The sequence below is a fragment of the Diabrotica virgifera genome, chromosome 3 (assembly GCF_917563875.1).
Source record: "Diabrotica virgifera virgifera chromosome 3, PGI_DIABVI_V3a".
NCBI lineage: Eukaryota > Metazoa > Arthropoda > Insecta > Coleoptera > Chrysomelidae > Diabrotica > Diabrotica virgifera.
In genome coordinates this window covers 177,849,190-177,874,733 of record NC_065445.1, presented here as the reverse complement: position 1 = coordinate 177,874,733, position 25,544 = coordinate 177,849,190, and the positions used below count along the sequence as shown (strand labels likewise).

Below are 25,544 nucleotides of genomic sequence, written 5' to 3'. Positions count from 1 at the left end.
GGTGTTCCATTTAAAAAACATAAGTTTGGTCCGCCAGTATATTATCGAACGCCCTGTAACATTCTAACTAATTTTAGTAATTTTGTAATATGAAGCTCAAAGTTTGCTAAAATTTTTGATACTAACTTTTAGTGCTATCTATTACTATAGCGGATCTACTGAGCTTTATCACACTAATCAATCGCCCTGTATATTTTATCTTATTACTTCTGCTACCGTTAATCACGAATTTTTGTCTCTTATCTTTTTCATACTGTTTTATAGCATGTTGTTAAACTCATTAAAAGAACTAAATAATTGTCCACACTCCATACAGTTAATTAAAAAAAACACTAAACAAGTAAAAAATAAGGAAACTCTTTACAAATCAATATTAAAGTGTAAACATAACCCGATTAGACAAATTCTAACTAACCATGCACACTCTGACACTCGCGATACTTACAGATACTTAATACCACAGCATACACGCGGCTCAAATTAGCGTGTACCAAAAAACCGAGTCATAGTACACGCTAAATAATGACGTCACTGACTTGATGACGTTTAAGCGTGTACCTAACTTTTTTATTAGCGTACACGTTAGCGTGTACCTAGACACAGCGACTTGAGACACGTCAGGTGTTTAAAAATTTGATATGTGGTGTGAATTTTTAAAACTTTCTGTGGTTTTTGACCGTTGTGAGGAATTATTTATTTAGTTTTGTGTTTATAATTTAAACTCTTGTTTTATTTTTAAAGTGTTCTTTTTGTTGTAAGTAGAAAATGAAACGTTGTCGTTGTACTAGTGTATATAAACTTTTCGAAATCTACTAACTTGACGGCACATGTAAAAAGAAAACATCCAAGTAATATCATATTTTATACAGGGTGTTTGGTAAAGAATGGGCCATAACTTAACCGTAGATTTCTAAGCTTAAAATAGGTGGATTTAAGCTAACTTACCTTAGCATAAAAGTTGATAATAACCGAAATACAGGGTGTCAAAATTAAACTTTTATTTTATTTATTCTTGAATATTTCCCGAAAGGCATGGGATAACAACACGAAATTTGGTAAGCGGGGGTTTTTTGGGATGAGAAATTCCTTCTTCCTTCTTCCTTTTTTTTATGGGTTTCGATTATGCAATACGCTATCATTTACCCAGTACATGTATGTAGGTTATGCGAGTCTTGCTCGAAACAATGCACAACCTACGTTTTTATCCTTACAAATAATATATATAACTTTTCTTCAAATATCCATTATTTCATTTAACTAAGAACAAACACATTAGCAATCATGCTCGAAAATAATTCTTCCTTAATAAAGCTAAACTGCCATAATTGTACTACAATAACTATAACAGACAACACTAAGCTACTTCACTTTCACGAATTATAACTAAAAATTAACTTTTCTTTAGGGATTATTTAGATAACTTCAAATAAATTTTTCATTCTACATAAAACATCCTTCGGCGGCCATTGCCGCCGAAACCCCCCCGGATGAGAAATTTAAATTCGCCACGAAAACTGATGTATTACCCAGAGGGCGCCACATATACGTCTTTCAACGCTCATTTAATACATTCAACTTTTATCCCCTGCCCTACTCTATATACTTTTTGAATAAAAACTTTTGTTCTCTCAATATTTTTACTTAAAAAAGGTATACTACATTCATCTCACTAATAAACTCAACTACTGTTTTCGAGATAAACGCATTTTAAATCTGCGATACAACATAATTTTTTGCATAATAGTAGCTATGTAGACCCGAAAAATAAACATGAAACCATAGGTAATAATTGTGCCAGTTCTCATATTTATGTCATTGCATCGCAAATTCCATTTGAAGAAATTTGCGATACATTTTTGTAAATTTTTATGATTTTAAGTTATTTTTCGGGTGTAACTACAATGATATTACTTATGCAAAAAATTATGTTGTCTCTCAGATTTAAAATGCGTTTATCTCGATAACGGTTGAGTTTAGTATACCTTTTTTACAGATGGCGTAGCTACTTTTGCTATAACTACTCAACGCTTAGTTACTCTACCTACCTACATACAATTTGTATTATTTTATCAAAAAAAAGCATTTACTCTGCAAATTGTACTATATTTTGCTTATTTGCTTTGCATTTTCATATGAAAATACCGCGGTATTTATCTTGTACTTTTTTTGAACTAGGTGCAATACTTAGGTAATATTATTATTAATAAAAAAAATTATATTAAAATACAATGTTAAAAACTTTAATAATATTAGCAATATTAAAAACTTTAATAGTATATTATATGAATAAGTAGAAACGATTATATTTAAATTTGGTAAATTATAACTCCGCACGACCACGCAACTCGAAACACAAGTACGCAAATACGGTTGCGTGAAGCGTGGCTCGAAGCCGTGCAATTTACGAGACTCGCTCGGTCTGTAGATCCCTGTGTTTTATTTCTCTATGATGTGACACATGACAGAAGCTCGAAACAAATGACAATCGATGAAAAGCCCAAAGCCCTATTAGGGATTCCAATGAACTGTCAGTGGTGGCCGGTGCATGGCTAAACTGACATGGCCATAGACATAGTTAAGGGGGGTGGTCATGGCGTATCTAATGTTTACCTTGAATATTGACAAATTTGTAAAGAATATCCTGTTTGGTTTTGTTTTTTTGTTAATTATGTAGCGAAGTTTGTGAAATTGTGATAGCAAATTAAATATGAAGTGGTTTAAACATTGGATACGCCTATGGATTATGGATGACAGTTTCGCCATCCAGCAGCCATATTATATCACGTGATTTGGAATGCCTAATTGAAAATATCGAGCGATTTTCATGTAATAATAATTATTATTATTATTGATTGTATTATGTATTATATGTATTTCAATTGAAGAATGACAACAATGGAGTAATACGTTAAAATACAAGTTTTTGCACATATCGTGTATTTTTTATTAGCTATGGAAGTAAAACCTGAAATTAAGGAAGAGTTCCTTGAAGATGACTCTAGGTATATAAAAAGTCAGCCATTCACATTCATTGATATGGGAGACTTTAGGAATGAACCAGAAAGTAACTCAGGTAAGACAAGTAATATACTGCCCTGTTCAGTAAAAACATCTGATCTACAATTTTCATTTTTCTTGATAAGGTTATATTCCCCTACTATTAGACATTTATCAGCTTATTGTTTAGTCAGAAAATCCTTTCTGCCACCTAAAATCCTACAAAATCATAAATTCGTTTGTCCTTTTTACAACTAATAGAATATACTAATAGAATGCCCTTAGAATATACATCCTATATGCCAACTACTTAAGTTGTCCTATCTGCATCAAATTGTGAAGATAGGACTTGTTGGCCAAGTAAATCACATTAAAAACATCTAATTGGTGAAATTAATCTTGACCTAGCTCTTATACGAAATATAATATGACTAGGGGAAATTACTGTAACTCGTATGAATACCCAATCGCTTCTCATACAGATATTTGAAAAATAATTGGATGTGATAATGTTTCATAATTTATTGAAATATAAAATATGCAACAGTTTTGTCTTTTAACCCAGGAGCAGTCGTGCCGTTAGTCGATTTTATCCTCTTCCGTGATAACTTGATGAAAAATTTTGCAACATAACTTTCCACCTGTAAGTAGGTACCTCGAGGAAGATTGTAGTAATGCGTGGGAATTTTTTTGGTGGAATTTATGGCTTTGGTGAGAACCAATTTATTTATATACGGGATTACCCCAATTACAAAACAAATATATGCTAACATACAGTATAAAATCAATCTCCATAATTTCTTATAAATTAGATTAAACTATTCTAAATGGGAAATAAGCCACAATTTAACTAAAAAACGATTTTATTAACATTTCGACATCCACATCGGATGTTGTGGACATCGAAACGTTAATAAAATCATCTTTTAGTTAAATTGTGGCTTATTTCCCATTTAGAGTAGTTGATTACAAAAATGCCACAAGAAAATAGCTTCAGAACAACAATAAAATAGAAAGTTGTTTTAAATTCATATTGTGAGATTTTTTCTCTACGCGTGACTGCTTAAGTGACAGAAGTGAGCGCGACTGCTCTCCGGTTAAATAAACTTATCTATTATAGTAAGAAAACACAATTAGTATTTTTACTACAAAAGCAAGATTACGTAGGTCAAAATCTCTGACGTAAGAGCACTGCCAAATCATAAGCCAAGCCGCACACCAAAGAAACATGAAACGAAAAACATGAAACATGAAACGAAAAACATGTTTCATGAAAAGAAAACACTGCTAAAAAAATCTCAAAGTCCGCCTACTAATGAAACGAGTGTGATTCATGCTCATGACACATTTTTATTTTCGGAGAGTCTCATAAATGGCCGGATATATATTTGTTTAGCAGTGGTTTATTTCCATGAAACGTAATTTACGTTTCATGTTTCTTTGATGTGCGGCCGGGCTTAGAATGTGACTTTTCATCATGGCCACGTTAATGTCATTATGTACTTGTCAGATATTTTCTTTGTTTTTGTTTACTGTACAAATAATATCTCTAGTTCTTTATTCTAATTAATAATGCCAATCAGTTTTCATTTCTTGCCGAAATATATTAATAATACGCCGAAATATTTGTAATGTTAATTAAAGTAAATAAACATCAACTTTAAAATTTACATTTCTCTAACATTTCTTACCAGTGTCAACATGGTATTATAATAAGAACAACGTAATCGTGATTATATTGAGAATTTTAGAATTATATTAATTAAATAACCAAAAACATTTTTTATTATTAATAATATAAATTTTATGAAACAATCCTTTAAGTTAAATACTCATCCAGAAAATAATAATTTTATTTAAATATATTAGACAATCGTACGCTACTGATGTGACAGTTCGGCGTTGCTACATTTTTACTTCATTTCGTACACAATTTGATTCAAAATATAGCTTTAAAACACTACTGTTTTTATAAATACATACATATTAAATATAGCTTAATTTAAAAACTATTGTAATTATTGTTGTGTACCTCTTAATTGTATTTGTGTACCTGTTAATTGTAATGCTTCTTTAATAGATTATTTTGAACCAGAACGAAATAATGGGATTCCCTTTTACCATTAACTGCAGAGATAGTCCAGGGCGCATCTGTTTTAAGATGGATGTTGAGAGGTGACTCAAATTTTTTTGCAGAAATTGCTTGAAAATAACTCAAATAATAATATTTGAGTTATCCTTCCACTCAAAATGTTCAGAACATTGTTTAAATAATCAAAATGTCAAAATATGAAGGAAAAATTCGATTTTTTTATTGGTTTTATGAAACTTTAAAACTATTCATTTCTGAGAAAAGTTGTACTGACATAAAAGTTGCGTAATTAAATTTCCTACAATATAGAATTGGTTAAAAATTTAAAAAATAGTCACCCTTGTTGCAAAATAGCAATAATTGCGAAAAAAACCATACAAAAACAAGTATTCGCATTTTACGTTTTTCAACCATTTATGCTACACTTAGGACCTTCATATTTTACCCAGAAAAACTTTATTATATAGCAAAACAACACTGTAAATTTCATTGAGATCGGTTTAATAGATTTTGCAAAATAAATTTTGCAATCCAGCTTTCGTAAAAAAAATCTTTTTTTTTAATGTTGCAGGACTGAAAATAAAGCAGGTAGCAAGTTGAATTTTTTTTTTTGCTTATAGAAGTGTACTGTACCTTTCATTTGCAATTTGCAAAATTAAAATCGATTAGTTACCACGGCGTCAGGAAATTTTTTAAATAAACATTAATTTTTGGTGCTACGCGCAGGACAGCGGTGTTAGATTCTCACAGAAGTTTTAAAATATTATTTTCTTATTCTATATTTTGTTGTATTTTAATATTTTAATTCCACAAAAATCAAACAAATTTTATTATTGTTTGTGAAATATTGTTTAAACAATTGCATATCGATGCTTAAGATGTGATACCGCGTATCTGCAATTTTTGACAAAATGAGTTTTATTGCTTATTGCATGTAAAAAATACTCTGTCATATTGTGGTGAAAGCGCTAATTTGACCTATACAGTTTGAATGAGTAACGTGATTAGTAGTGACATCGGGTATAGGTAAGCTGAATATCTTTTAATGTGACAGCGCGTATCTGAATTAGTTGACATAGTAACGTGCTGTGGTAACATTGTGTTGATAAAGGTATGTACTTACAAAACCATAATTTATTTATAAAGAAACAAAAAGCATCATAAAATATGTTCAAAGTTGCAGACAGATGTTGTCGAATTGTGGTATTATTTAAAAACCTTTGTTATTTGCATCATAAATCAATAAACTTCAGCGTTAGAACAGGAAAACAGATACGCGATATCACAGTAACCACTTTTTTGATAAATAGGTATACCTTCAGATACCTGAAATCACTAAAGCAGTACATATACGAGTATAATATTTTTTATAAATAGTAAATTATTGTCCAAAGACTTCTGTTTATTTTAAATTTATTTCATTATAATTCGATTAAATATTTTAGATTACTGTTTTGTTCCAGATTAAAATGAGTACCTCTAGAGGTCGTCAAATGGTAACAAATGCAAGAAATGACGTAATAGTTCACGTTTTAAACAATAATATCAAGGACACCATTAAGTGTGCCATAAAAACAAACAATGAAGAAGCCACAGTATTGGAAAATACCGATGCGGATGAGCTGGGACCTACATTATTATCTTTGGAACAAGAGGTTGCCGCAGCCAATCTGCTTTTATTGGGGGAGTCTGCAGTAACAAACGAAACGTTTTCGACAGACATAAACAATGTTACTGATGGATTGCCAAAGGAATCTGATTTTGAAAAAGTGAGTAACTGGCTAAGGAATATTGACAATGAACGTTTAGATTGTGACGCAATATTAGAAACGGTTTCCAATGAAATTTCGACAAATGAGCTCTCCAGGGACAAAACACATCTAGAAGAATTAAGAAATGACGTTGCACTAAACCACTAAGGTATTTTAAATGAAGTGATGTCGAGCTCATCGTCTGTAATTGCTGATCAGATTGATGAATCGTGGTTGCCAGAAAACGAAAATAAGTCAGATTACTCAACTAGTTCGGAAGAAGGCAAACAACAAGAAGGGGAAGATTTAGATTGTGACGCAATATTAGAAACGGTTTCCAATGAAATTTCGACAAATGAGCTCTCCAGGGACAAAACACATCTAGAAGAATTAAGAAATGACGTTGCACTAAACCACAAAGGTATTTTAAATGAAGTGATGTCGAGCTCATGGTCTGTAATTGCTGATCAGATTGATGAATCGTGGTTGCCAGAAAACGAAAATAAGTCAGATTACTCAACTAGTTCGGAAGAAGGCAAACAACAAGAAGGGGAAGAACCAGTAGCAAGGGCCGATAATGACGGTAACAACGAAAATAGAAAAGCTCGAAAAAGAATAGCAGATATCAACGAATGGCACGATATTAAAAATAAAAGACTAAGACAACACGGAAAAAAATATATTGGCTGGACAAGGGTTGGAAAGACAGCGAAAAGAGGAACACCTAGAAATGAAAAACAAATGGGACCAGTCTGCTTATCCTCCGTATGGAGGAACAATTTGAAACTTTTGGAACAATCTCACATGGGACCAGAAAAAAATCTATATCGCTTCTCTGGTTTGCAAAAAAGAAAAAAACAGAAATACAAAGAAAGAGACTGAAGAATCAAGGAGGAAAAATACATTAACCTACACACTTAAAACATTAGATGGCAAGATTTTGACTGTTTGCAAAAAGTTATTTTTGTCAACGTTTGCTCTTAAAGAACATTATGTATTTAACTGTTTGACATCAGAAACAAAGCATGGAATGATAGCAGCAACAGAGGTAAATACTGAGAGAAGAAGAGAGAAGAGAAAAATAGCAGAGATCCAAAAAGAAACTCAATGCAATAAGTCCAGTAACAGCGCCAAAGATGTATTGCGTAATTTTTTAGATTCTCTTCCGAAACTCCCTGCTCACTATTGTCGCAAATCTACAAGTAAATTATATATTGAGCCTATTTTTGGAGACAATATGAGCAAAGTATACCAGGAATATTCCAGAATGTGCCGTGAACAAAATAAGGAATTGAAACCAGTTTCAAGATACACTTTTGATTTAATGGTAAAAGAAAAACATATTTCCTTCCACATACCAAAAAAAGATCGTTGTGATACATGCTGCAGTTATGAAACAAATAATCTAGATGAGAATGTCTATAAGAAGCACATTAACAACAAAGAAAAAGCAAGGCAAGAAAAGGAGAACGACAAACAGACAGGGCATGTAAAACAATGCATTGTCCTAACACAAGATCTTCAGGCAGTAAAAGTATGTCCCATGTTAAATGCATCGGCTTTATACTATAAAACAAAACTTTGCTGTCACAACTTTACCATATTTAATGTTAATACTCATCATGTAAGATGCTACTGGTTTACAGAAACAGAAGCTGACCTATCCGCCAATACCTTTGCAACTTGTATCACTGATTACTTGTTAGACCTCTGTCCTGTAAATATTCCTATTATTATTTGGAGCGATGGTTGCACCTATCAGAATAGGAATGCTACATTGTCAAATGCGCTTCTATCTTTTAGTGTCGAAAAAAATGTTATTATCTACCAAAAGTATCTTGAGCGTGGCCACAAACAAATGGAGGCCGATTCCGTTCACGCTCAAATAGAAAAGACAGTAAAATGTAAGTCTATTTATCTTCCAAGTGATTATATCAGACTCACAAAGGAGTCGAGGAAACAAACACCATACCAGACAAAAGAGGTCACTTATGACTTTATCAAACATTTTTCTGAAACTTTAGTATACCCTTCCATTAGACCAGGTCGAAAAGTGAACGATCCAACCGTAACTGATATTAAAGTCATCAAGTATACGCCTGATGGAATCATCCAAGTAAAATTAGATTATTGTGGTGAGTTTATAGATCTACCTACAAGAAAACCTAGAAGTGCAAAAACCAATGTTTCACAACTAGGCCAGTTTAAACCATTACGTAACGCTCCTATCAAAATAACCAACACAAAATATAATCTTATAGCAATATAAACTTACAGCAACTTAAAAGTGTAATTCCTAAAGACTGCCATGGTTTCTACGACACCTTGCCTCACGAGAGTAAACAGAAGAATTAACAACGTATTTGTTGTTTTATTGATTTTTGTGTTTTCTGCATTTTTTAAATAAATATTTTAAGTCAATAAATTTCTTTCTCCCACACAAATAACAAATTGCAATATTTACATTTGGTAGTGATTACACGTAATCCTCCTCTAACCAACAATTAAACAATAGTGATTCTACGTATCTGCAGCTTTTTGTTAATGAGATTATATTAAAAGAAATGATATACAAAATATTAAAAGAAATGATATATGATGATGAAAAATATATAAAATAGTATTAAAATATTTAATTCTCACACAACAGAACGTTTTTTGCGTCTCCTGTAAAAAGGGGTTTTTGCAGATACGCGGTATCACATCTTAAGCATCGATATGTTTAAAAATAATAAACTTTTATTCTCTAAGTTAAAATATATGAACAAAGAAAGTTTTTGCTAAAAAAGTGTTGTTTCAAAGGATAGAGTATGTGTTTTTATTTTGCAATAATCAAATTTATTTATTTATATCGAAATGTAATAAAAATTAAATGTATCAATCATTATCAAAGCTCATTGGAATGCCCAATCATAGCAAACTATCCGCTGTCCTGCGCTTAGCACCAATAATTAATGTTTATTTAAAAAAATTTCTGACGCCGGCCGTGGTAGTTAATAGATTTTAATTTTGCAAATTGCAAATGAAAGGTACAGTACACTTCTATACGCAAAAAAAATTTCAACTTACTATCTGCTTTATTTTCTGTCCTGTAACATTTTGATAAAATGAATTTTTCTTGTGAAAGCTGGATTGCAAAATTTATTTTGCAAAATCTATTGAACCGATCTTAATGAAATTTACAGTATTGTTTTACTGTATCATAAAGTTTTTCTGGGTGAAATACGAAGGTCCTAAGTGTAGCATAAATGGTTGAAAAACGTAAAATGCGAATACTTGTTTTTATATGTTTTTTTCACAATTATTGCTATTTTGCAACAAGGGTGACTATTTTTAAATTTTAACCAATTCAATATTGTGGGAAATTTAATTACGCAACTTTTATGTTGGTACAACTTTTCTCGGAAATGAATACTTTTAAAGTTATAATCAAATCAAATCGTAGATTCTCCTACGATTCTTTCATTTATAAATTTTAATGTACCAGACCAAAAACTTAGATGTAGACACACTTTATTTAAAATAACTCCAGAATATGCAAACTCCCCCAGGGCAAACTGCTTAATGGCAATGAACGATTTTATCGTGAGTGAAGACCTTGACCTATATAATATGAAAAAGAGTACTATGCTACATAAACTGTGATACCCTTATTTATTGTTTTAACGTGTATTTATTTTATTGTATTGTATAAATTATTGTATGTTCTTATTACCTTGTATTGACCAACTGTGCATTTATAATTGGCATCATTGCTGTAAATGTGCAGTATAAATAAATAATCAAAAAACGAAGAAAAAACTCGAATTTTTCCTTAATTTTTTGACATTTTGATTATTTAAACAATGTTCCGGACCTTTTTGAGAGGGAGGATAACTCAAATATTATTATTTGAGTTATTTTCAAGCAATTTCTGCAAAAAAATTTGAGTCACCTCTCAACGTCCAAATGTACTAATATTTTTACAGATGCGCCCTGGTCTAAGAAGTAAGTTAAAGAATTTAGATTTCTTAGATTTGGTTTATTAGAAATAAGATTATTATTAGATTTATAGATCAGAAAGTTTTCTTATGCATTTTAGCGTTTGCAGTACTTAGTTTTAAAAATATTAAATAATCTCTTTTAATGATTATACCTACACTATGATAATATTGTTGTTAATTAATATATTTCGGCAAGTAATGAAAACCAATTGACATCATCAATTAGAATAAATAATTATAGATATTATTTTTATAGTAAACAAAAAAAAATACCTCTGACAAGTATTGATATAAACGTGGCTATGTTGAAAAGCCATGTTCTAATGTTTTGACAGTGCTCTTACGTCAGAAATTTTGACCTACGTAATCTTGCTTTTGTAGTGAAAATACTATAGTAAAATTGATGCTACTATAGTATGCTGTCTACCGTCGTGTTTCTACCGAGGGATACGGTATATACCTAAGCCATATATTACAATGCCGACAAAAAAATCTTTTTTAAAGTGAATAAAATGCATAAATCATAAGAATTATTATTATAATAATTTAATCTGTCATATCAATTTGCTATTTTAGCTGGGAATTAGCCAATTTTGTGGCTTATTCCCAACTAAAACAGTAAATTGATATGACAAAGTATTAATTTGTAAAATTAAAATAATACTTCTCACTTAAGCGTTTTATTCATTTTATAAAGATTGATTTGTCGGTACTGTATACATGTGGGCTCATCACCATAATCTTTTCTCAGAAGAGTTTGCACACAATAATGAAAGGCACCGTTGTAGGCGAAATGTTTATTGCTAAGTATAGTGGAGTCACTGAAGGTTTTCACCTCCGATTTCGTTGAACCTTCATCGATTTTCATGGAAATTGGTGAGTAGTTAAAAGATACTTCAAGAAACAAAGGTGACATGATGCCAACTTGCGCTTTTACCCTGGGGGTGAATGCCACCCCTTCTCGGGGGTGAAATTTTTTTTAATAAAAAAAATACCGGAAATCGATAGAGATGCAACTTCTAAGCAAAATTTGTTATATAAAGTTATTAACATAAATCATTACTTTTGAGTTATTAAATATCAAAAATTTTATTTTTTCTTAAAAAAAGTGCATGTTTTAAAGCTGTTTTTCACGTATGACTCAAAAATTATAAGCTTTTATAAAAAACTATTGTTACTAAAATTAAAGATAATAAAAAATTTAATACACTCCCTACTTAAAGAACTAAACTAATGTTATTTCAAAGTGAGTTATGGGTAGTTGAATGTATATTTTTTTCGAGGAGTACTCAAATCTAAGTATTCAAGCTTACATAACGGGAAAACGATGGATTTTATAAAATATACTTGTTAAACACTTGTCAAAGTACTTCGAAGTACCTATCAAATAAGCTACACTAGAAGTTAATAGCATCAAAATTAAGCAAGTTATGATGAAAATAAGAGAACCCTTTCGATTTTTTTAGGAAAACGTGAAAAATAAAACATACGCCATTTTCACAAAAATTAAAATTTGTAGTAATCCTCACAAGAATTTCTATAGGATAACATAGTTAATGATTTCAACAATTTTCACTGTTTTAGAATGCATATTTTTGAAAAAAAGATACAATTTAAAAAAATCTGAATTTTTAAAATTATCGAACTTTTCATTTTCTTTTGATAATAACTCCAAAAATACTCAATAAACGGAAAAAATGATATATAACTAAATTTTAGTTTGTTCTGTTCCAAATACTTTACCCATTTTACTATTTCCGTAGAGTAAAAAATAACCGAGATAGAAACGTTTAAAATTTCAATTTTGCTGCGAGAACCATGTAACCGGGGCCATTTAACCTTTTATTGTTAAAAAAGTGAGAGGTTTAAAAGACTATTATTGACATTTTTTAATAGCTCTGTGAATCAACTTTTAATTAGATTTTAGGTGAACCTGATATCTTAAAAATTAACGGAGTTATTTCCAAAAAAACAATAACATTTTTTGTAAAAATTTTTAAAAGATACATTTTGAAACATTTTTGGTGCATAAATTTTAATACTATCAACTTGTTCGAGGGCTTATTTGATAGATATTTCTATGAACTTTGACAAATGTTTAATAAGTTTATGTTATAAAATGCATCATTTTGCCGGTATTTAAGCTTGAATAATTAGATTTGGGTACTCGACGAAAGAAATATACATTCAATTACCTATAACTTACTTTTAGTTAACTTAGAAAGGTTTTTCTAGTAAGGAGTTTATTTTATTTTTTATTAACCTCAATTTTGATAATAATAACTTTTTTGTAAAAACCGGTTAAAAACCGAAAAATCGGTTAAAAACATGCATTTTTCTCACGAAAAATTAAAATTTTTGATCTTTAATAACTCAAAAAGTTTTGATTTATTTTAATAACTTTATATAACAAATTTTGCTTATAATTTGTCCCTTTATCGAATTGTGGGGTTATTTTTAATAAAATAATTTTCACCCCCGAGGAGGGGTGGCATCCACCCACAGGGTAAAAGCGCAAGTTGGCACCATGTCACCTTTATTCCTTGAGATATCCTCTAACCACTCACCAATTTTCATGCAAATCGATGGAGGTTCAACGAAATCGTAGGTAATAAGCTCATATACACCTTCAGTGACTGCACTAGTACTAATAAACATTTATACCTACTACTACTATTTAGGAATATACAATAAACTTTATGCAAATTTAGTTTCTTTACTATTATGCAAATAACACCATAATATTTTATTTATTTATTTATTTACTACATAAATTTACAAAATACAAAGCTACATTTTAACACCAATAAATGTTGTTCTGAAGCTATTTCCTTGTGGCATTTTTATAATTAAGTATTTTCTATGGGAAATAAGCCACAATTTTACTAAAAAATGAATGTATTAACGTTTCGAAGCCCAAATCGGATTTCGTTGTCAAAATACAAAATACTATTAAAATAAACAAAAATGTTGTTGCTAAGTTTACTTTTTAGTAAACTTAGCAACTTTAGTAAACTGTTGTTTTTAGTTTAATACATTCATTTTTTAGTAAAATTGTGGCTTATTTCCCATAGAAAATACTTAACCAATAAATGATTAAAATAATAAGCACATTAGAATAATACAAACATATACCTACTGATAATACAGAACAAACTTATTGTAAGATATTTTCCCAGGGTATGCACAAATTAATATCAAGCCCTCTTTTCATATAAAATTACTTAGCAGGTTTACTTTCATTTCGTTTTACATTTTTTTTTTGCTTCAAATGTTTATTACTTGTGAATAAATATTTTTTTCTACAAGTGTTTTCTTGTGTTTCATTATTTTGTGCAAATCCTTTGGGTAGATCTCACCCCCGAGGTAGACCATATACTATTAGTAGCATTGTAAAATTTTAATTGTCATTCATATTTAAACTAAAAAAGTCATCTTCTTCTTAACTCAGGCGAGACTAGTTAGTCTCTGGCACTTGGTCATAAGACCTTTGTACCACAAAAAAGTTCTATCTAAAAAATTAATAATTCTAAATAACTTATACATTATCAATACTTAGTTAAAAAGCCCTATATATCAAATGTCAAATTTGGGGTTGTTTTGGTAATTGCTCGTAAATAAAAAAAAATCCTTATTAAGTACTTATGTGCAAAAAATCAAGTCTGCTTTTTAAAATAAGGATGGCACAGTATTAAATACAAATATATTGCTTTCTCAAACATCTAATATTGCCAGTTAGGACGTTTTTACTTAGCAGGACAGAATAGTATTTAATAATTTGGTGTAATTTCTATTGTTAATTATTATTAGCAGTAAAAGCTGAAATTAAAGAAGAATTTGTTGAATGTACCTCAAGATATATAGAGAGTCAGCCATCCACATCCCTTGATCTGGGTGACTTAAGGAATGAACCAGACGGTAACTCAGGTAAGACAAGGAATATAATAGTAGTCAACAATTTGGTGTAATTCCTATTTTTTAATTATTAGCAGTAAAAGCTGAAATTAAAGAAGAGTTTGTTGAAGGTGGCTTAAAATATTTAGAGAGTCAGCCATCCACATCCCTTGATCTGGGAGACTTGAGGAATGAAGCAGAAGGTAACTCAGGTAAGAGAAGTAATATAATCATAAATCAGCCAATCGCGTCAACTGCTGGACATAGGCCTCCCTCAGTTTTTTCCAGTGTTCTCTACACTGTGCCGCTTGTAGCCAGTTTCCCGCTCCTCTTTTTATGTTGTCGGTCCATCTAGTCGGTGGTCGTACTCGGGGTCTTTTATAGTTTCTGGGCCTCGATTCCATGATTCGTCTTTTCCACCGTCCACCTTGTGTTCTAGGTAAGTGCCCTGCTCCCCTATGTACACACAGGATATTGAAAACATTCCTGGAATGTCCTCAAAAGCACAAGAATGTCCCCTAAATATCCCGGGAAAGTCCTCTGTCAGCATTTTAAACATTCCTTGAATGTCTTGATGGAACATTCCATGAATGTCTACGAATGTTCTTTGAACATTCACAGTATATTTTTTATACAATCCCTGGATATAGTCGCCGATGTGACATAACACCTCCGATTTGTTTTTTTCATGAGTTTTTTAAGAGATACTAAAAACTTTTTTTACAGTCACCTCCGATTTTCATATGATATTTTTTGACATGTTTTGTAGTAAATTCAACTATCTATTTACTACAAGACATGTCAAAATTTACATGTGAAAACAGGAGATGACCCTAAAAATGGTTTTTCGTCTCCTACAAAATTCATGAAAAAGCAGATAGGAGATATTGTCACATCACCGACGATATACCAGAAGTATATGTGGCCATACCAAATAATACATCCTTGATAAATATAAACATTTTTATTGCACAAAATCTTGTCATATATTTTTTTCCATAATCATCACTACGATGATGATTCATTGTATTGAATTGTGGATTACAATTACAATCTGGTCATAACTGACCAATGAGACAATTTTAATTTAACCTAAATTACTACTGTTCCTTAAAATGAAGAGCTTACCCCATAGCGTCTCTTATCTAATCTAACAAGATGATGCACTATTCTAACATATACAGGCACACAAGCACTATGCTCTGCTTTACACTATCACCTTTCACTCAAACTAGTTCAAAAGGATTTGTCCTCTTTAATCTTCTAGTTTGCCCAGTAGTATCGAGGAGCTGGATTTTCTCAATATTTTTGTAGGTACTTATGAGTTGCTCGTGACTTCCAACTTTACTCGCAACTTTAAAAACAAATCCAGCTGTAAAATATTTATGTGCCTGAAGGCTTTTGTATGCTTTCATCTGCTGCTTAGAGTAGTAACTGTGAGACTCCACCAGATATGTATAAATATCTATAATAGTAATTTGGGGGAATGCATTTTACTGTAAAATCCAATTCTGACTGAATTGTATATGGATCTACATCCCCAATTATTTTCAGTTTCAATAAATATCTAAAACAATAAAAGAAATAATGTTATGGCTTGCAAAATTCATCAATATTGATAACTATCAGGGAAAAATGAACAGTAAATACAAATTGTTTCCCCTACCTTTCTCCAACTTCCAATAATAATTTCCTTGAATAATCACTTTGCATTGTGGTAAAGTTTATAAAGTTCACAAAATACTGCAAACGAATCCAAAATACGACGATAAACAATGAAAAATAGATATTACAAACATAACCTCTGTAACTTTTTGAATGCCAACGCCAACCAGAAGTCACGTGGTTTGGATTGCCTAATAGATACACGCGCGGCAAATTTGAAAATGAACGCAAATTGAATAGTAAATGGCCTCTCTTAAAATATAGGACATTGGTAGTATGTTTATAGAATGTCTTGTGGTAACATTCCACCAATAATTTAATCAGATGTTCACCGAATGTTCCTTGAATGTCCAGGACATTCAAACATTAATAGAACTTTGATAGTACATTCCTGGAATGTTTTGTGTTGTTAGGGTCAGTTCCACTTAAGCGTCGTAGCTCTTTCGATGATGTCTTGAACTCCTGATCTTTGCCTGATTTGTTGGTTTGTTATGTGGTCTCGAAGGCTCACGTTCCATGACTCGTTGTGTAACTCTGGGTATATTTGTGGATTTTTGCGTCAGCGTTAAAGTCTCTGCTCCATAGGTTTGTACAGGCAAAACACATTGGTTATAAACCTTTCGCTTGAGACACATGGGAATTGAACTTTTTAGAATATGGCTTAGTTTGCCAAATGCTGACCATGTAAACCCTATTCGCCTCTGTATTTCACGTGTTTGATTGTCTCCTTATTTTGATCTCGTGTTCCAGATATTTGTATGTGTCTGTTTGTTGTATGGTATTATTGTCAATAGTTATATTTCCACTCATTACGAGATTTGTCGTAAGTTTAGTTTTCTCAAAGTTTATTTTTAATTCTGCTCTCTCAGACAGAGTTTTAAGCGAATGTAGATATCATAGAAATTGTATCTTGCAAGTTGTCTGCGATTAATACAACATCATCTGCAAACCTCAGATGACTTAATCTTGCTCCATCTATATTGATGCCATATGTTGTTCTGAAGCTATAAATATTGGTAATATCATTTGCGGAATTGCCGATATAAATGAGTCAGATTAAATAAATTAGAAGAATTTTTTACCAAGCAACAGCATTTTTGTTTAGTTCATTAATTTTTTTTGTATTCTGACAACGGCATCCGATTTGGATGCCGAAACGTTAATAACATAATTTTTTTAGTAAAATTGTGGCTTATTTCCCATCAAAACTAGTTGATGCCAGTAGTACTGCATTCGAACCATTCCCGTAAGTTCTTAAGCCAGGATGCTCTTCGTCTTTCCACATTTCGCTTTCCTCGGGTTTTGCCTTGCATAATAAGTTGTAATAATGAGTATTTTTGCCCTCTCATCACATATCCCAAGTACTTAAGTTTTCGCCTTTGGATAGTTAGTATTATTTCCGGATTATTTCCGATTCTTCTAGCTACTCCCACGTTTCACATTCTTTGAATCCATGATATTCGTAAGATTCTTCTGTAACACCAAAATTCAAAGGCGGCCAACTTATTCAAATGGACTTTTTTAATGTCAACGCTTCCAAACCATAAAGAGTATAGAACACGTAACAGCGAAGCATTCTTAGGCGTAGTTCTAACCTTATATCGCGACAACAAAGAAACTTTTTAAGTTTAATGAATGTTGCACATGCTATTTCAATATGTGTCTTAATTTCTTTGGTTTGGTCTACATTTGATGTTATCCATGTTCCTAAGTATTTGTAATTTAATTTTAAATTCATCTTCAGTCCGTACTCATGACAGCGTTCATTAAGGCGTTGCATTACGTTTTGTAAATTATTGTTGTTATCCGTTATTATTACTGTATCGTTTGCAAAACGTAAGTTGTTCAAAACTTCTCCATTGATAGATATACCTTCTATTGAATCTGAGAGCGCTTCTTAAAATACCGCTTCACTGTTGTAGACATTGAAGAGTAGTGGGGACAGCACGCAACCCTGAGGGAGTCCTCTCGGTATTTTGATATCTTGGGTGTTCTGGTTGTCAACTGTTACCCCACTGGCCCACTTAAAAATTTGGTCATTTTTGATGTCTCGAATTTCCTAAACCTGTTGTCCGATTTAAGTGATTTTTTTAACATGTTATAGCCTGATTCTTTAATAATACTACTATAATAATATTGTTGCTAGACAGGTAAATATTCATTGTATACCGAGTGTACCAATCAAACTGTGTTTTTTTCTCAAAGTTCGCATCACCCTGTGGAATTTTCTAGCATTTATAAAATACTGAAATTAAAACCCAACTATAGCCTCAGGTTTTCTTAACATTCTGTTTTTTGATTCATTCGTTTGTGTTGGATAATAAAAAAGTTAGGTACTTTAACAACTATGCTTTTTCTCATGAGGATCTTTCAGTGCGTCACAGTTTTTCGATTTCTTTCTACAGCATTAAATTGTAGGTGACAGAAAAAAACCCACGTCGGTGATTAGAAGTTGTCAATAGATGGCGCTATAATCGAAAATATAATAATTTGCGAATTATATAATATATCTACGAATATAATCTGAACAATTTATAGGACTATACAAATCAAAGAAAATACCATTTTATAAATGCAGTAAACACAATTGATTTGTTTTTATACCAAATTGCAAATAAAATGTGACAACTGTCAGATTTAACTAAAATGTCATGTGACTAAAATGTATATTTATTATCACGGACTTGTCCGTACTTTTTTTTTCTATCATTTGTAACGCACTGAAAAATGCTCATGAAAAGAAGCATAGACATGTTCTTCATCAATACACGGTGTTTCTAAATAAGTGCGACAAACTTTAAGGGGTAATTCTGCATGAAAAAATAATGACAGTGGGCTTTATAATCGTATGTCCGCAAATGTTTCGTTTCCGAGATACGGGATGTTGAATTTTTTCTTACAAACTGACGATTTATTTTATTGCTTTAAAACCAGTTGACTATGCCAATGAAATTTGGTGGGTTTTAAGACGTAGTTATTGCACATTTTTTGACATACAATTAAGAATTTAATATTCATCATTAGCGCGCATACGTGTAATATGACCGATCATATGCATGTATTTTTTTATATACATACATATATACAGCGTGTCTACTTAAGTTCTCCACAAAGCGCTCCACAAAGTTTTTTACTTATGTTGTGTTTATATGATCTGTAAGTTTTATCGATTTAAAGTGCTTATTTTTGAAAAAACTTGGTTTCAACGTAAAATTTTTAAAAATTTAAATTTTGAAAAATATGCTTTTTTTCAAAATAACTTAAAAATTTTTAGAGATACCAAAAATCTCGAAAAACAAAAAAAGTCAGATTTGCTTTTCTGAATATCATGTATTTTTTTGTTTTTCTGTTAGACAAAAATTGATTGAGATTTGGTGTTTCTAAATTAGCATACATTCGTGATCAGTGACTCGTTCAACCCCTTTTAACTACAGCCCTTTCAATAATCAGGACTTTGAACCGATCAAACTTACAGATCATATAAACAATATATACACGAGTCAAGAAACTTGTAAAGTCGTAACGATTAAGTTCATTTAAGATACTAATTAGGGGGTGATTTTCTCGATTTTTTTACCAAAACCAAAAGGGACTATCTTTATTTTGAGCGTAACTTGTTTAATTTTGATGCTAGAATTTTTTTTATAAAACAAAAATGAAGCTTTTTTTACACTTTAAATAAGTTGTAATTAGTTTTTCCCCGAAATGTGCTTCATTTTTGGTTATTTCACGTTAATGTATCCCATTTGGAATTTGACGAATATGAACCTACTTTTCATTAGCTATAACTCTGCTTCTACTAAGTGTAGAGACGTGATATATTCACCATTTTTTTTAAATATTTTATAGGCTATATTTTTCCTGAGAATGTTTTTTTGACAAAATACTTACTATTTGAGTTATTTGCAAAAAACCGTCTAAAAGCGTGGTTATTTTGTTGAAAAAATGAACATATTCACTGCCAAATAACTCGAAAAGTATTGACTTAGTGAAAAAACTCTATAGAACAAAAGTTACTTAAAATTAGCCAGTTTATCCATTTCCTGACTTTCTTTGGACGAATATTTTTTCACCCCCAAGAGGGGGTGAAAACCACCACCAGGGCAAAAGCACATATCGGCAGAATATCACTTTTTTTCTTTGACTTGTTAGTTATGTGTATGCCAAATTTCATGTCAATCCAAGCGGTTCTTTAAAATTTAGAGGTTTTGCAATATTTTACCGTTAAAGAACGGACTATTTATAAAGGTCTTTATAAAACTCTAGTTATTTTCAGAATGTTTTGTTTATCTGTTGTTGCCTTTCCGTCTTTGTCTCTCAACTTATATACATATTTCTTTTTTGCTTTATGTGAGTTTTCTTTTCATTATCTTTAAACCTTTGTTTTCTTCTACTGTTTGAGTATTTACATTAGTATTATATCTTCTTAAATCTTTTCTAATTTCCGCTGAAATTCTTTTATTTAGATTTCTATATTCTTGTTTGTTCCCCTTTGCTTTCTCGCTTAGTTTTAATCGTATTTCCATGAGGGCTTTTCTTTCTTTACTAATCTTTTCACTTTTGGTGTCATTTTTCTTGCCAAATTTGAGTTGCGCGTTTTTAACCAAGTTTGTTATTCATTTATTGTGATCGTCGACACTTAGAGGTTTGGGATTATTACTCTGTAAAATTTCAGCTATATTTTGGATGTATGCTTCTGGCTGATTTATCAGCTTTGCTCTTTCTTTTTGTAGGTTTATCGTTACTCTGGCTCTTACTGGTCTGTGATCGTTTCCTCCTGATAATTTATTGAGTACAGTTACATCTTGAATAATTTTTTTTGTCAGTTATTATGTAATCATATTCGCTTTTAGTTCTTCCGTCTGGACTAACCCACGTTAATTTCCTATTCGGTTTCTTCTTAAAGAAGGTGTTCATTGCATACAGTTTGTGTTGCAGCAGAAAGTTGGTAAGAATTTCGCCTCTTTCATTTCTTACTCCCACTCCAAAATCTCCGATTGCCACTTCTTGTTCGTCCTTCTTTCTTCCGAGTTTCCCGTTTTTTTTTGCAGAGCCAATTAGCCAGACTTTAAAATTCCCATTATCAGATTGTAATGGGCCAGTTCCTGCTTTTTTTGTTCTTTCTATTTACTCTGGGCTAATTAGCAAAATACAAGGAAAAGTTATTTACCAGCAATTTTATTGCTGGAATCGAATCTTATGATTCTATATATTAATAATATTGGTATGCAAAGTCCGCAGATAGTGTGCTACTTTTTTATAAACAAAATGGCGCCCGAAAATCGTGTTTTTTTTTCAATTTTTGCTCTATAACTCCAAAGATTTTAACTTTACACCAAAAACACTTAAATAAAAATTCACCGTAATTAAATTCTGCATACAGACATGTTTTTTCTGATTTATTTCGACGAACATTTTCGTCGGAATATGCGGGGTTTTCCTACAAAATCTTTAATTTTCAACTAAAATTTTAGGTTAGTAATTATTTATCATTCATTAAATAACTTCATGCCAGTCCTCATATTCACATGCCAGTAAAATAATGCTACATATAATCAACGAGAGACTAAAAACATTCCTTCAAAGAGAAATTCCACAAGAGCAAACTGGATTTACCAAAGGTAGGGGTACTAGAGAACACCTGTTAAATATAAGACAGATAATCGAAAAATCTAGGGAATTCAATAATCCACTGTACATATGCTTTATAGATTATCGTAAGGCGTTCGACAGGGTCAAGTGGAGACACTTATGGCAAATACTAAAAGAAGTGGGCTTACCCCAACACCTTACTTCGCTTATAACTGAACTATACGAACACACTACTGGATCAGTTAAAGTGCTTGACACACTTTCAAACGAATTTCATCCAGAACGGGGTGTCAGACAGGGATGTATACTATCGCCACAATATGGAGAGCATATTATGAGAAGAGCACTTGAAGGATGGGAAAAAGGCATCTCAATAAATGGTCATAAAATAAACAACCTACGTTTCGCAGATTACACAGCCCTTCTTGCAAATCGTCAAGCAGAGCTGATTGATCTTATACGACTGGTTGAAAACGAAAGTCAAATATTTGGTCTGCAATTAAACATATCAAAGACAAAGATCATGATAGTGGATAGACTACATAACAATCATCCACATATAACCACAATTGATCGGTTTGAGGTTGTGAACTCATACTTATATCTGGGATCATTAATCACAAACACAGGGTCACTACAGGAGGAAATAAAACGTAGATGTGATCTAGCAAAAGTCGTCACAGCAAAAATGACCACAATATGGAAGGACTGTCAAATTTCAAGAGCGTTAAAGATGAGGTTGATCAACTGCTTAATATTCCCAATACTGACTTACGGATGTGAATCTTGGACCCTGAGAAATTCGGAAAGAAGAAAGATAGACGCCACTGAAATGTTCTGTTGGAGACGAATGCTACGAATTCCTTGGACCGACCATAGAACAAATAATTCGATTTTAAGAGAGCTAAAAGTTAGCCAACGGCTCTCCAGTAAAGTCCATCTCCAACAATTAAAATACTTTGGACATGTTATGAGAGCCAACACAGAAAACATGGAAAGACTCATTATACAGGAAGGAAAGAAAGGAAAGGTGGAAGGCCGAAGATCACGAGGAAGATCCATAACAAGATGGATCGATCAGATTACAGGAATATGCAAAAGACCTATGCATGAATTAAAAGAAATGACCAGAGAGAGATCTTTGGAGACGGACAATACACGACATCACGTCGACCACTACACTCCCTCCGGGGGGTCAGGATTGAAGAGAGAGAAATAACTTGGTAATATAAAAGCTCTTTTGGTATAGACTATATTTCCAGAAGCCGATAGAAATTAAATGAACAGTTTAGCAACAATTAAATTGTTAATTAAAAATTTACAGTCGCTATAATAACCACAATAATTATGATGCATAAGAATAACTAAGATTTTTGTAAAAAAAGGGATTATACCTATCCAATGTACTTTACAGAATTGAAATTGGGCTATTTAAGCGGCCTCAGGAATATTTTAAAATTATAAACAATTTTTTGGCTTATAAACAAATAGCATATCTCGGGGAATCTTAAATTAAATTAAAGTACGAAAACGGTACCGAAAAGATCGCAGCAGGACGCTTCTTTTAAAAGAAAAAGCGTTTAATTGCGATGAGTGGTTCCTGAGAGAGAACCGGTCAAAGTTGACCGGCATGTAGGCGAATATATAAATAATAGGATGGTAATTTTTGAACCATCACCTTTTCATTTCAATCCTCTTTCTCCACACAAATTTTGATATCTTTAAAAGACTCATAACATATATTATAATAATAAAAACTATCGGTATTACGAGTGAATAATACCAAAAATACCAAAATTTCAATCAAAAATCAGGTTGGAGAAAATGGAATCTAAAGTTCAAAATCGGTATACATTAAAAAAATGGATTTTCTTGGCTTCCCATTGAACAATTTTCTTCATCTTTTTTTTTGTCCCAAGTAACTCGAGTAGAGCCATCTAACTAACGTATTATTAAATGTCAAAGTTGCTTTGTTTGGTTATAATAAATTAATTTATTAATTTTAACAAAAATTTTTAATTTGGTTAAACAAAGACTGTTTAAAAAATTATGCAGTTCTCAAATGAGAATATTTGTATTTTAAACGTTAAAAGGTACCACTCGTGGTAAGTTTATTTAAAAAATGTCTACAACTGGAAAAAATATGTAGTTTTATTTCCGTATAAATAAGCTAATTTATTATAACAAAACGAAAGCAACTTTGACATTTAATAGTGCATTATTTAGATGGCTCTACTCGAGTTATTTCGGAACAAAAAAAAAGATGAAGAAAATTGCTCCATGGGAAGCCGAGAAAATGCATTTTCTTAACGTATACCGATTTTGAACTTAGATTTCATTTTCTCCAACCTGATTTTTGATTGAAATTTTAGTATTTTTCACTTGTAATACGGATAGTTTTTATTACTATAATATATGTTATGAATCTTTTAAATATATGAAAATTTGTGTGGAGAAAGAGGATGGAAATAAAAAGGTGATGGTTCGAAAATTACCATCTAATTGTACCGCCCTGAACTTGGCACCCTTAATGATAGCACCCTTCCAAATTTTTAGAGTTCTGAGCTCTTTTTGAAGAGTTCTATAGTTCTCGCCGGGGTGCAGAAAGAGTTCTGCAGTTTAAATGCCGTTTTTTTTAAACAAATTTTGGGGTGCCAATTTCAGGCCGCACCCCTTTTGTGCGGAAGGGTAGTTCCAGGTGCACAATTTGGAAGAAAATAAAGAGTTCTAGAGTTCTCAATAGTTTTTTTTAAGAGTTCCGTCATAGTACGCGAGTTAGGGGCATTTGAAAAAAAGCGAGGATTTGCCGCCGCATGCGTATTGAACGATACTTGAGAATTATTATAGTTTAATATTATTATAGTATAATATTATTATAGACTAAAAATAGCTTTTCATGGAGCAAATCGAATCAAAAGGAGCAAAGAAAATTGTAAGACAATATTAACATTTAAACAATCGATGCATATTCCCTTTTTTTATCAAAGTGTACTAAAAATTTAATGTATATTGAATCTCGAATTAGTAATTATTTACATAAGAATTTTTGTCTTTAATTATACAAGTTTATGAATAATTTATTCATAATTCATAAACAATAAATTAGAGTTGTTATATTTTTGTTAACCGCCCTGAGCTTGGCACCCTTAATGATAGCACCCTTCATGAATCAAAGGATTATTATTAACCATTAAACTATATCGGCATATGTGGTTCATCTTTCTTAAAGAAAAAATATTTTTTGCCTCCTTTTTATTTAATAAATTAGAGTTGTTATATTTTTGTTAACCTCCCTGAGCTTGGCACCCTTAATGATAGCACCCTTCATGAATCAAAGGATTATTATTAACCATTAAACTATATCTGCATATGTGGTTCATCTTTCTTAAAGAAAAAATATTTTTTGCCTCCTTTTTATTTAATAATTATTCATAAACTTGTATAATTAAAGACAAAAATTCTTATGTAAATAATTACTAATTCGAGATTCAATATACATTAAATTTTTAGTACACTGATAAAAAAGGGAATATGCATCGATTGTTTAAATGTTAATATTGTCTTACAAAT

General features: G+C 31.4%; 1 protein-coding gene across 8 annotated transcripts in view; it reads left to right on the top strand.

Annotated features, from left to right (window-relative positions):
• Positions 1-2,510: 2,510 nt before the first annotated feature.
• LOC126882230 (zinc finger protein 664-like) overlaps positions 2,511-25,544 on the top strand; it is a 111,220-nt gene continuing 88,186 nt past the window's right edge. The window contains exons 1-3 of one of the 8 annotated variants that reach the window (XM_050647050.1): positions 2,511-3,073; positions 14,634-14,750; positions 14,813-14,929. In XM_050647050.1, the coding sequence (XP_050503007.1) occupies positions 2,953-3,073; positions 14,634-14,750; positions 14,813-14,929 (355 nt within the window). In that variant the 5' untranslated portion in view covers positions 2,511-2,952. The remainder of the gene's footprint in view (positions 3,074-14,633; positions 14,751-14,812; positions 14,930-25,544) is intronic. The other 7 variants (XM_050647051.1, XM_050647048.1, XM_050647047.1 and 4 more) reach the window with 7 other exon arrangements.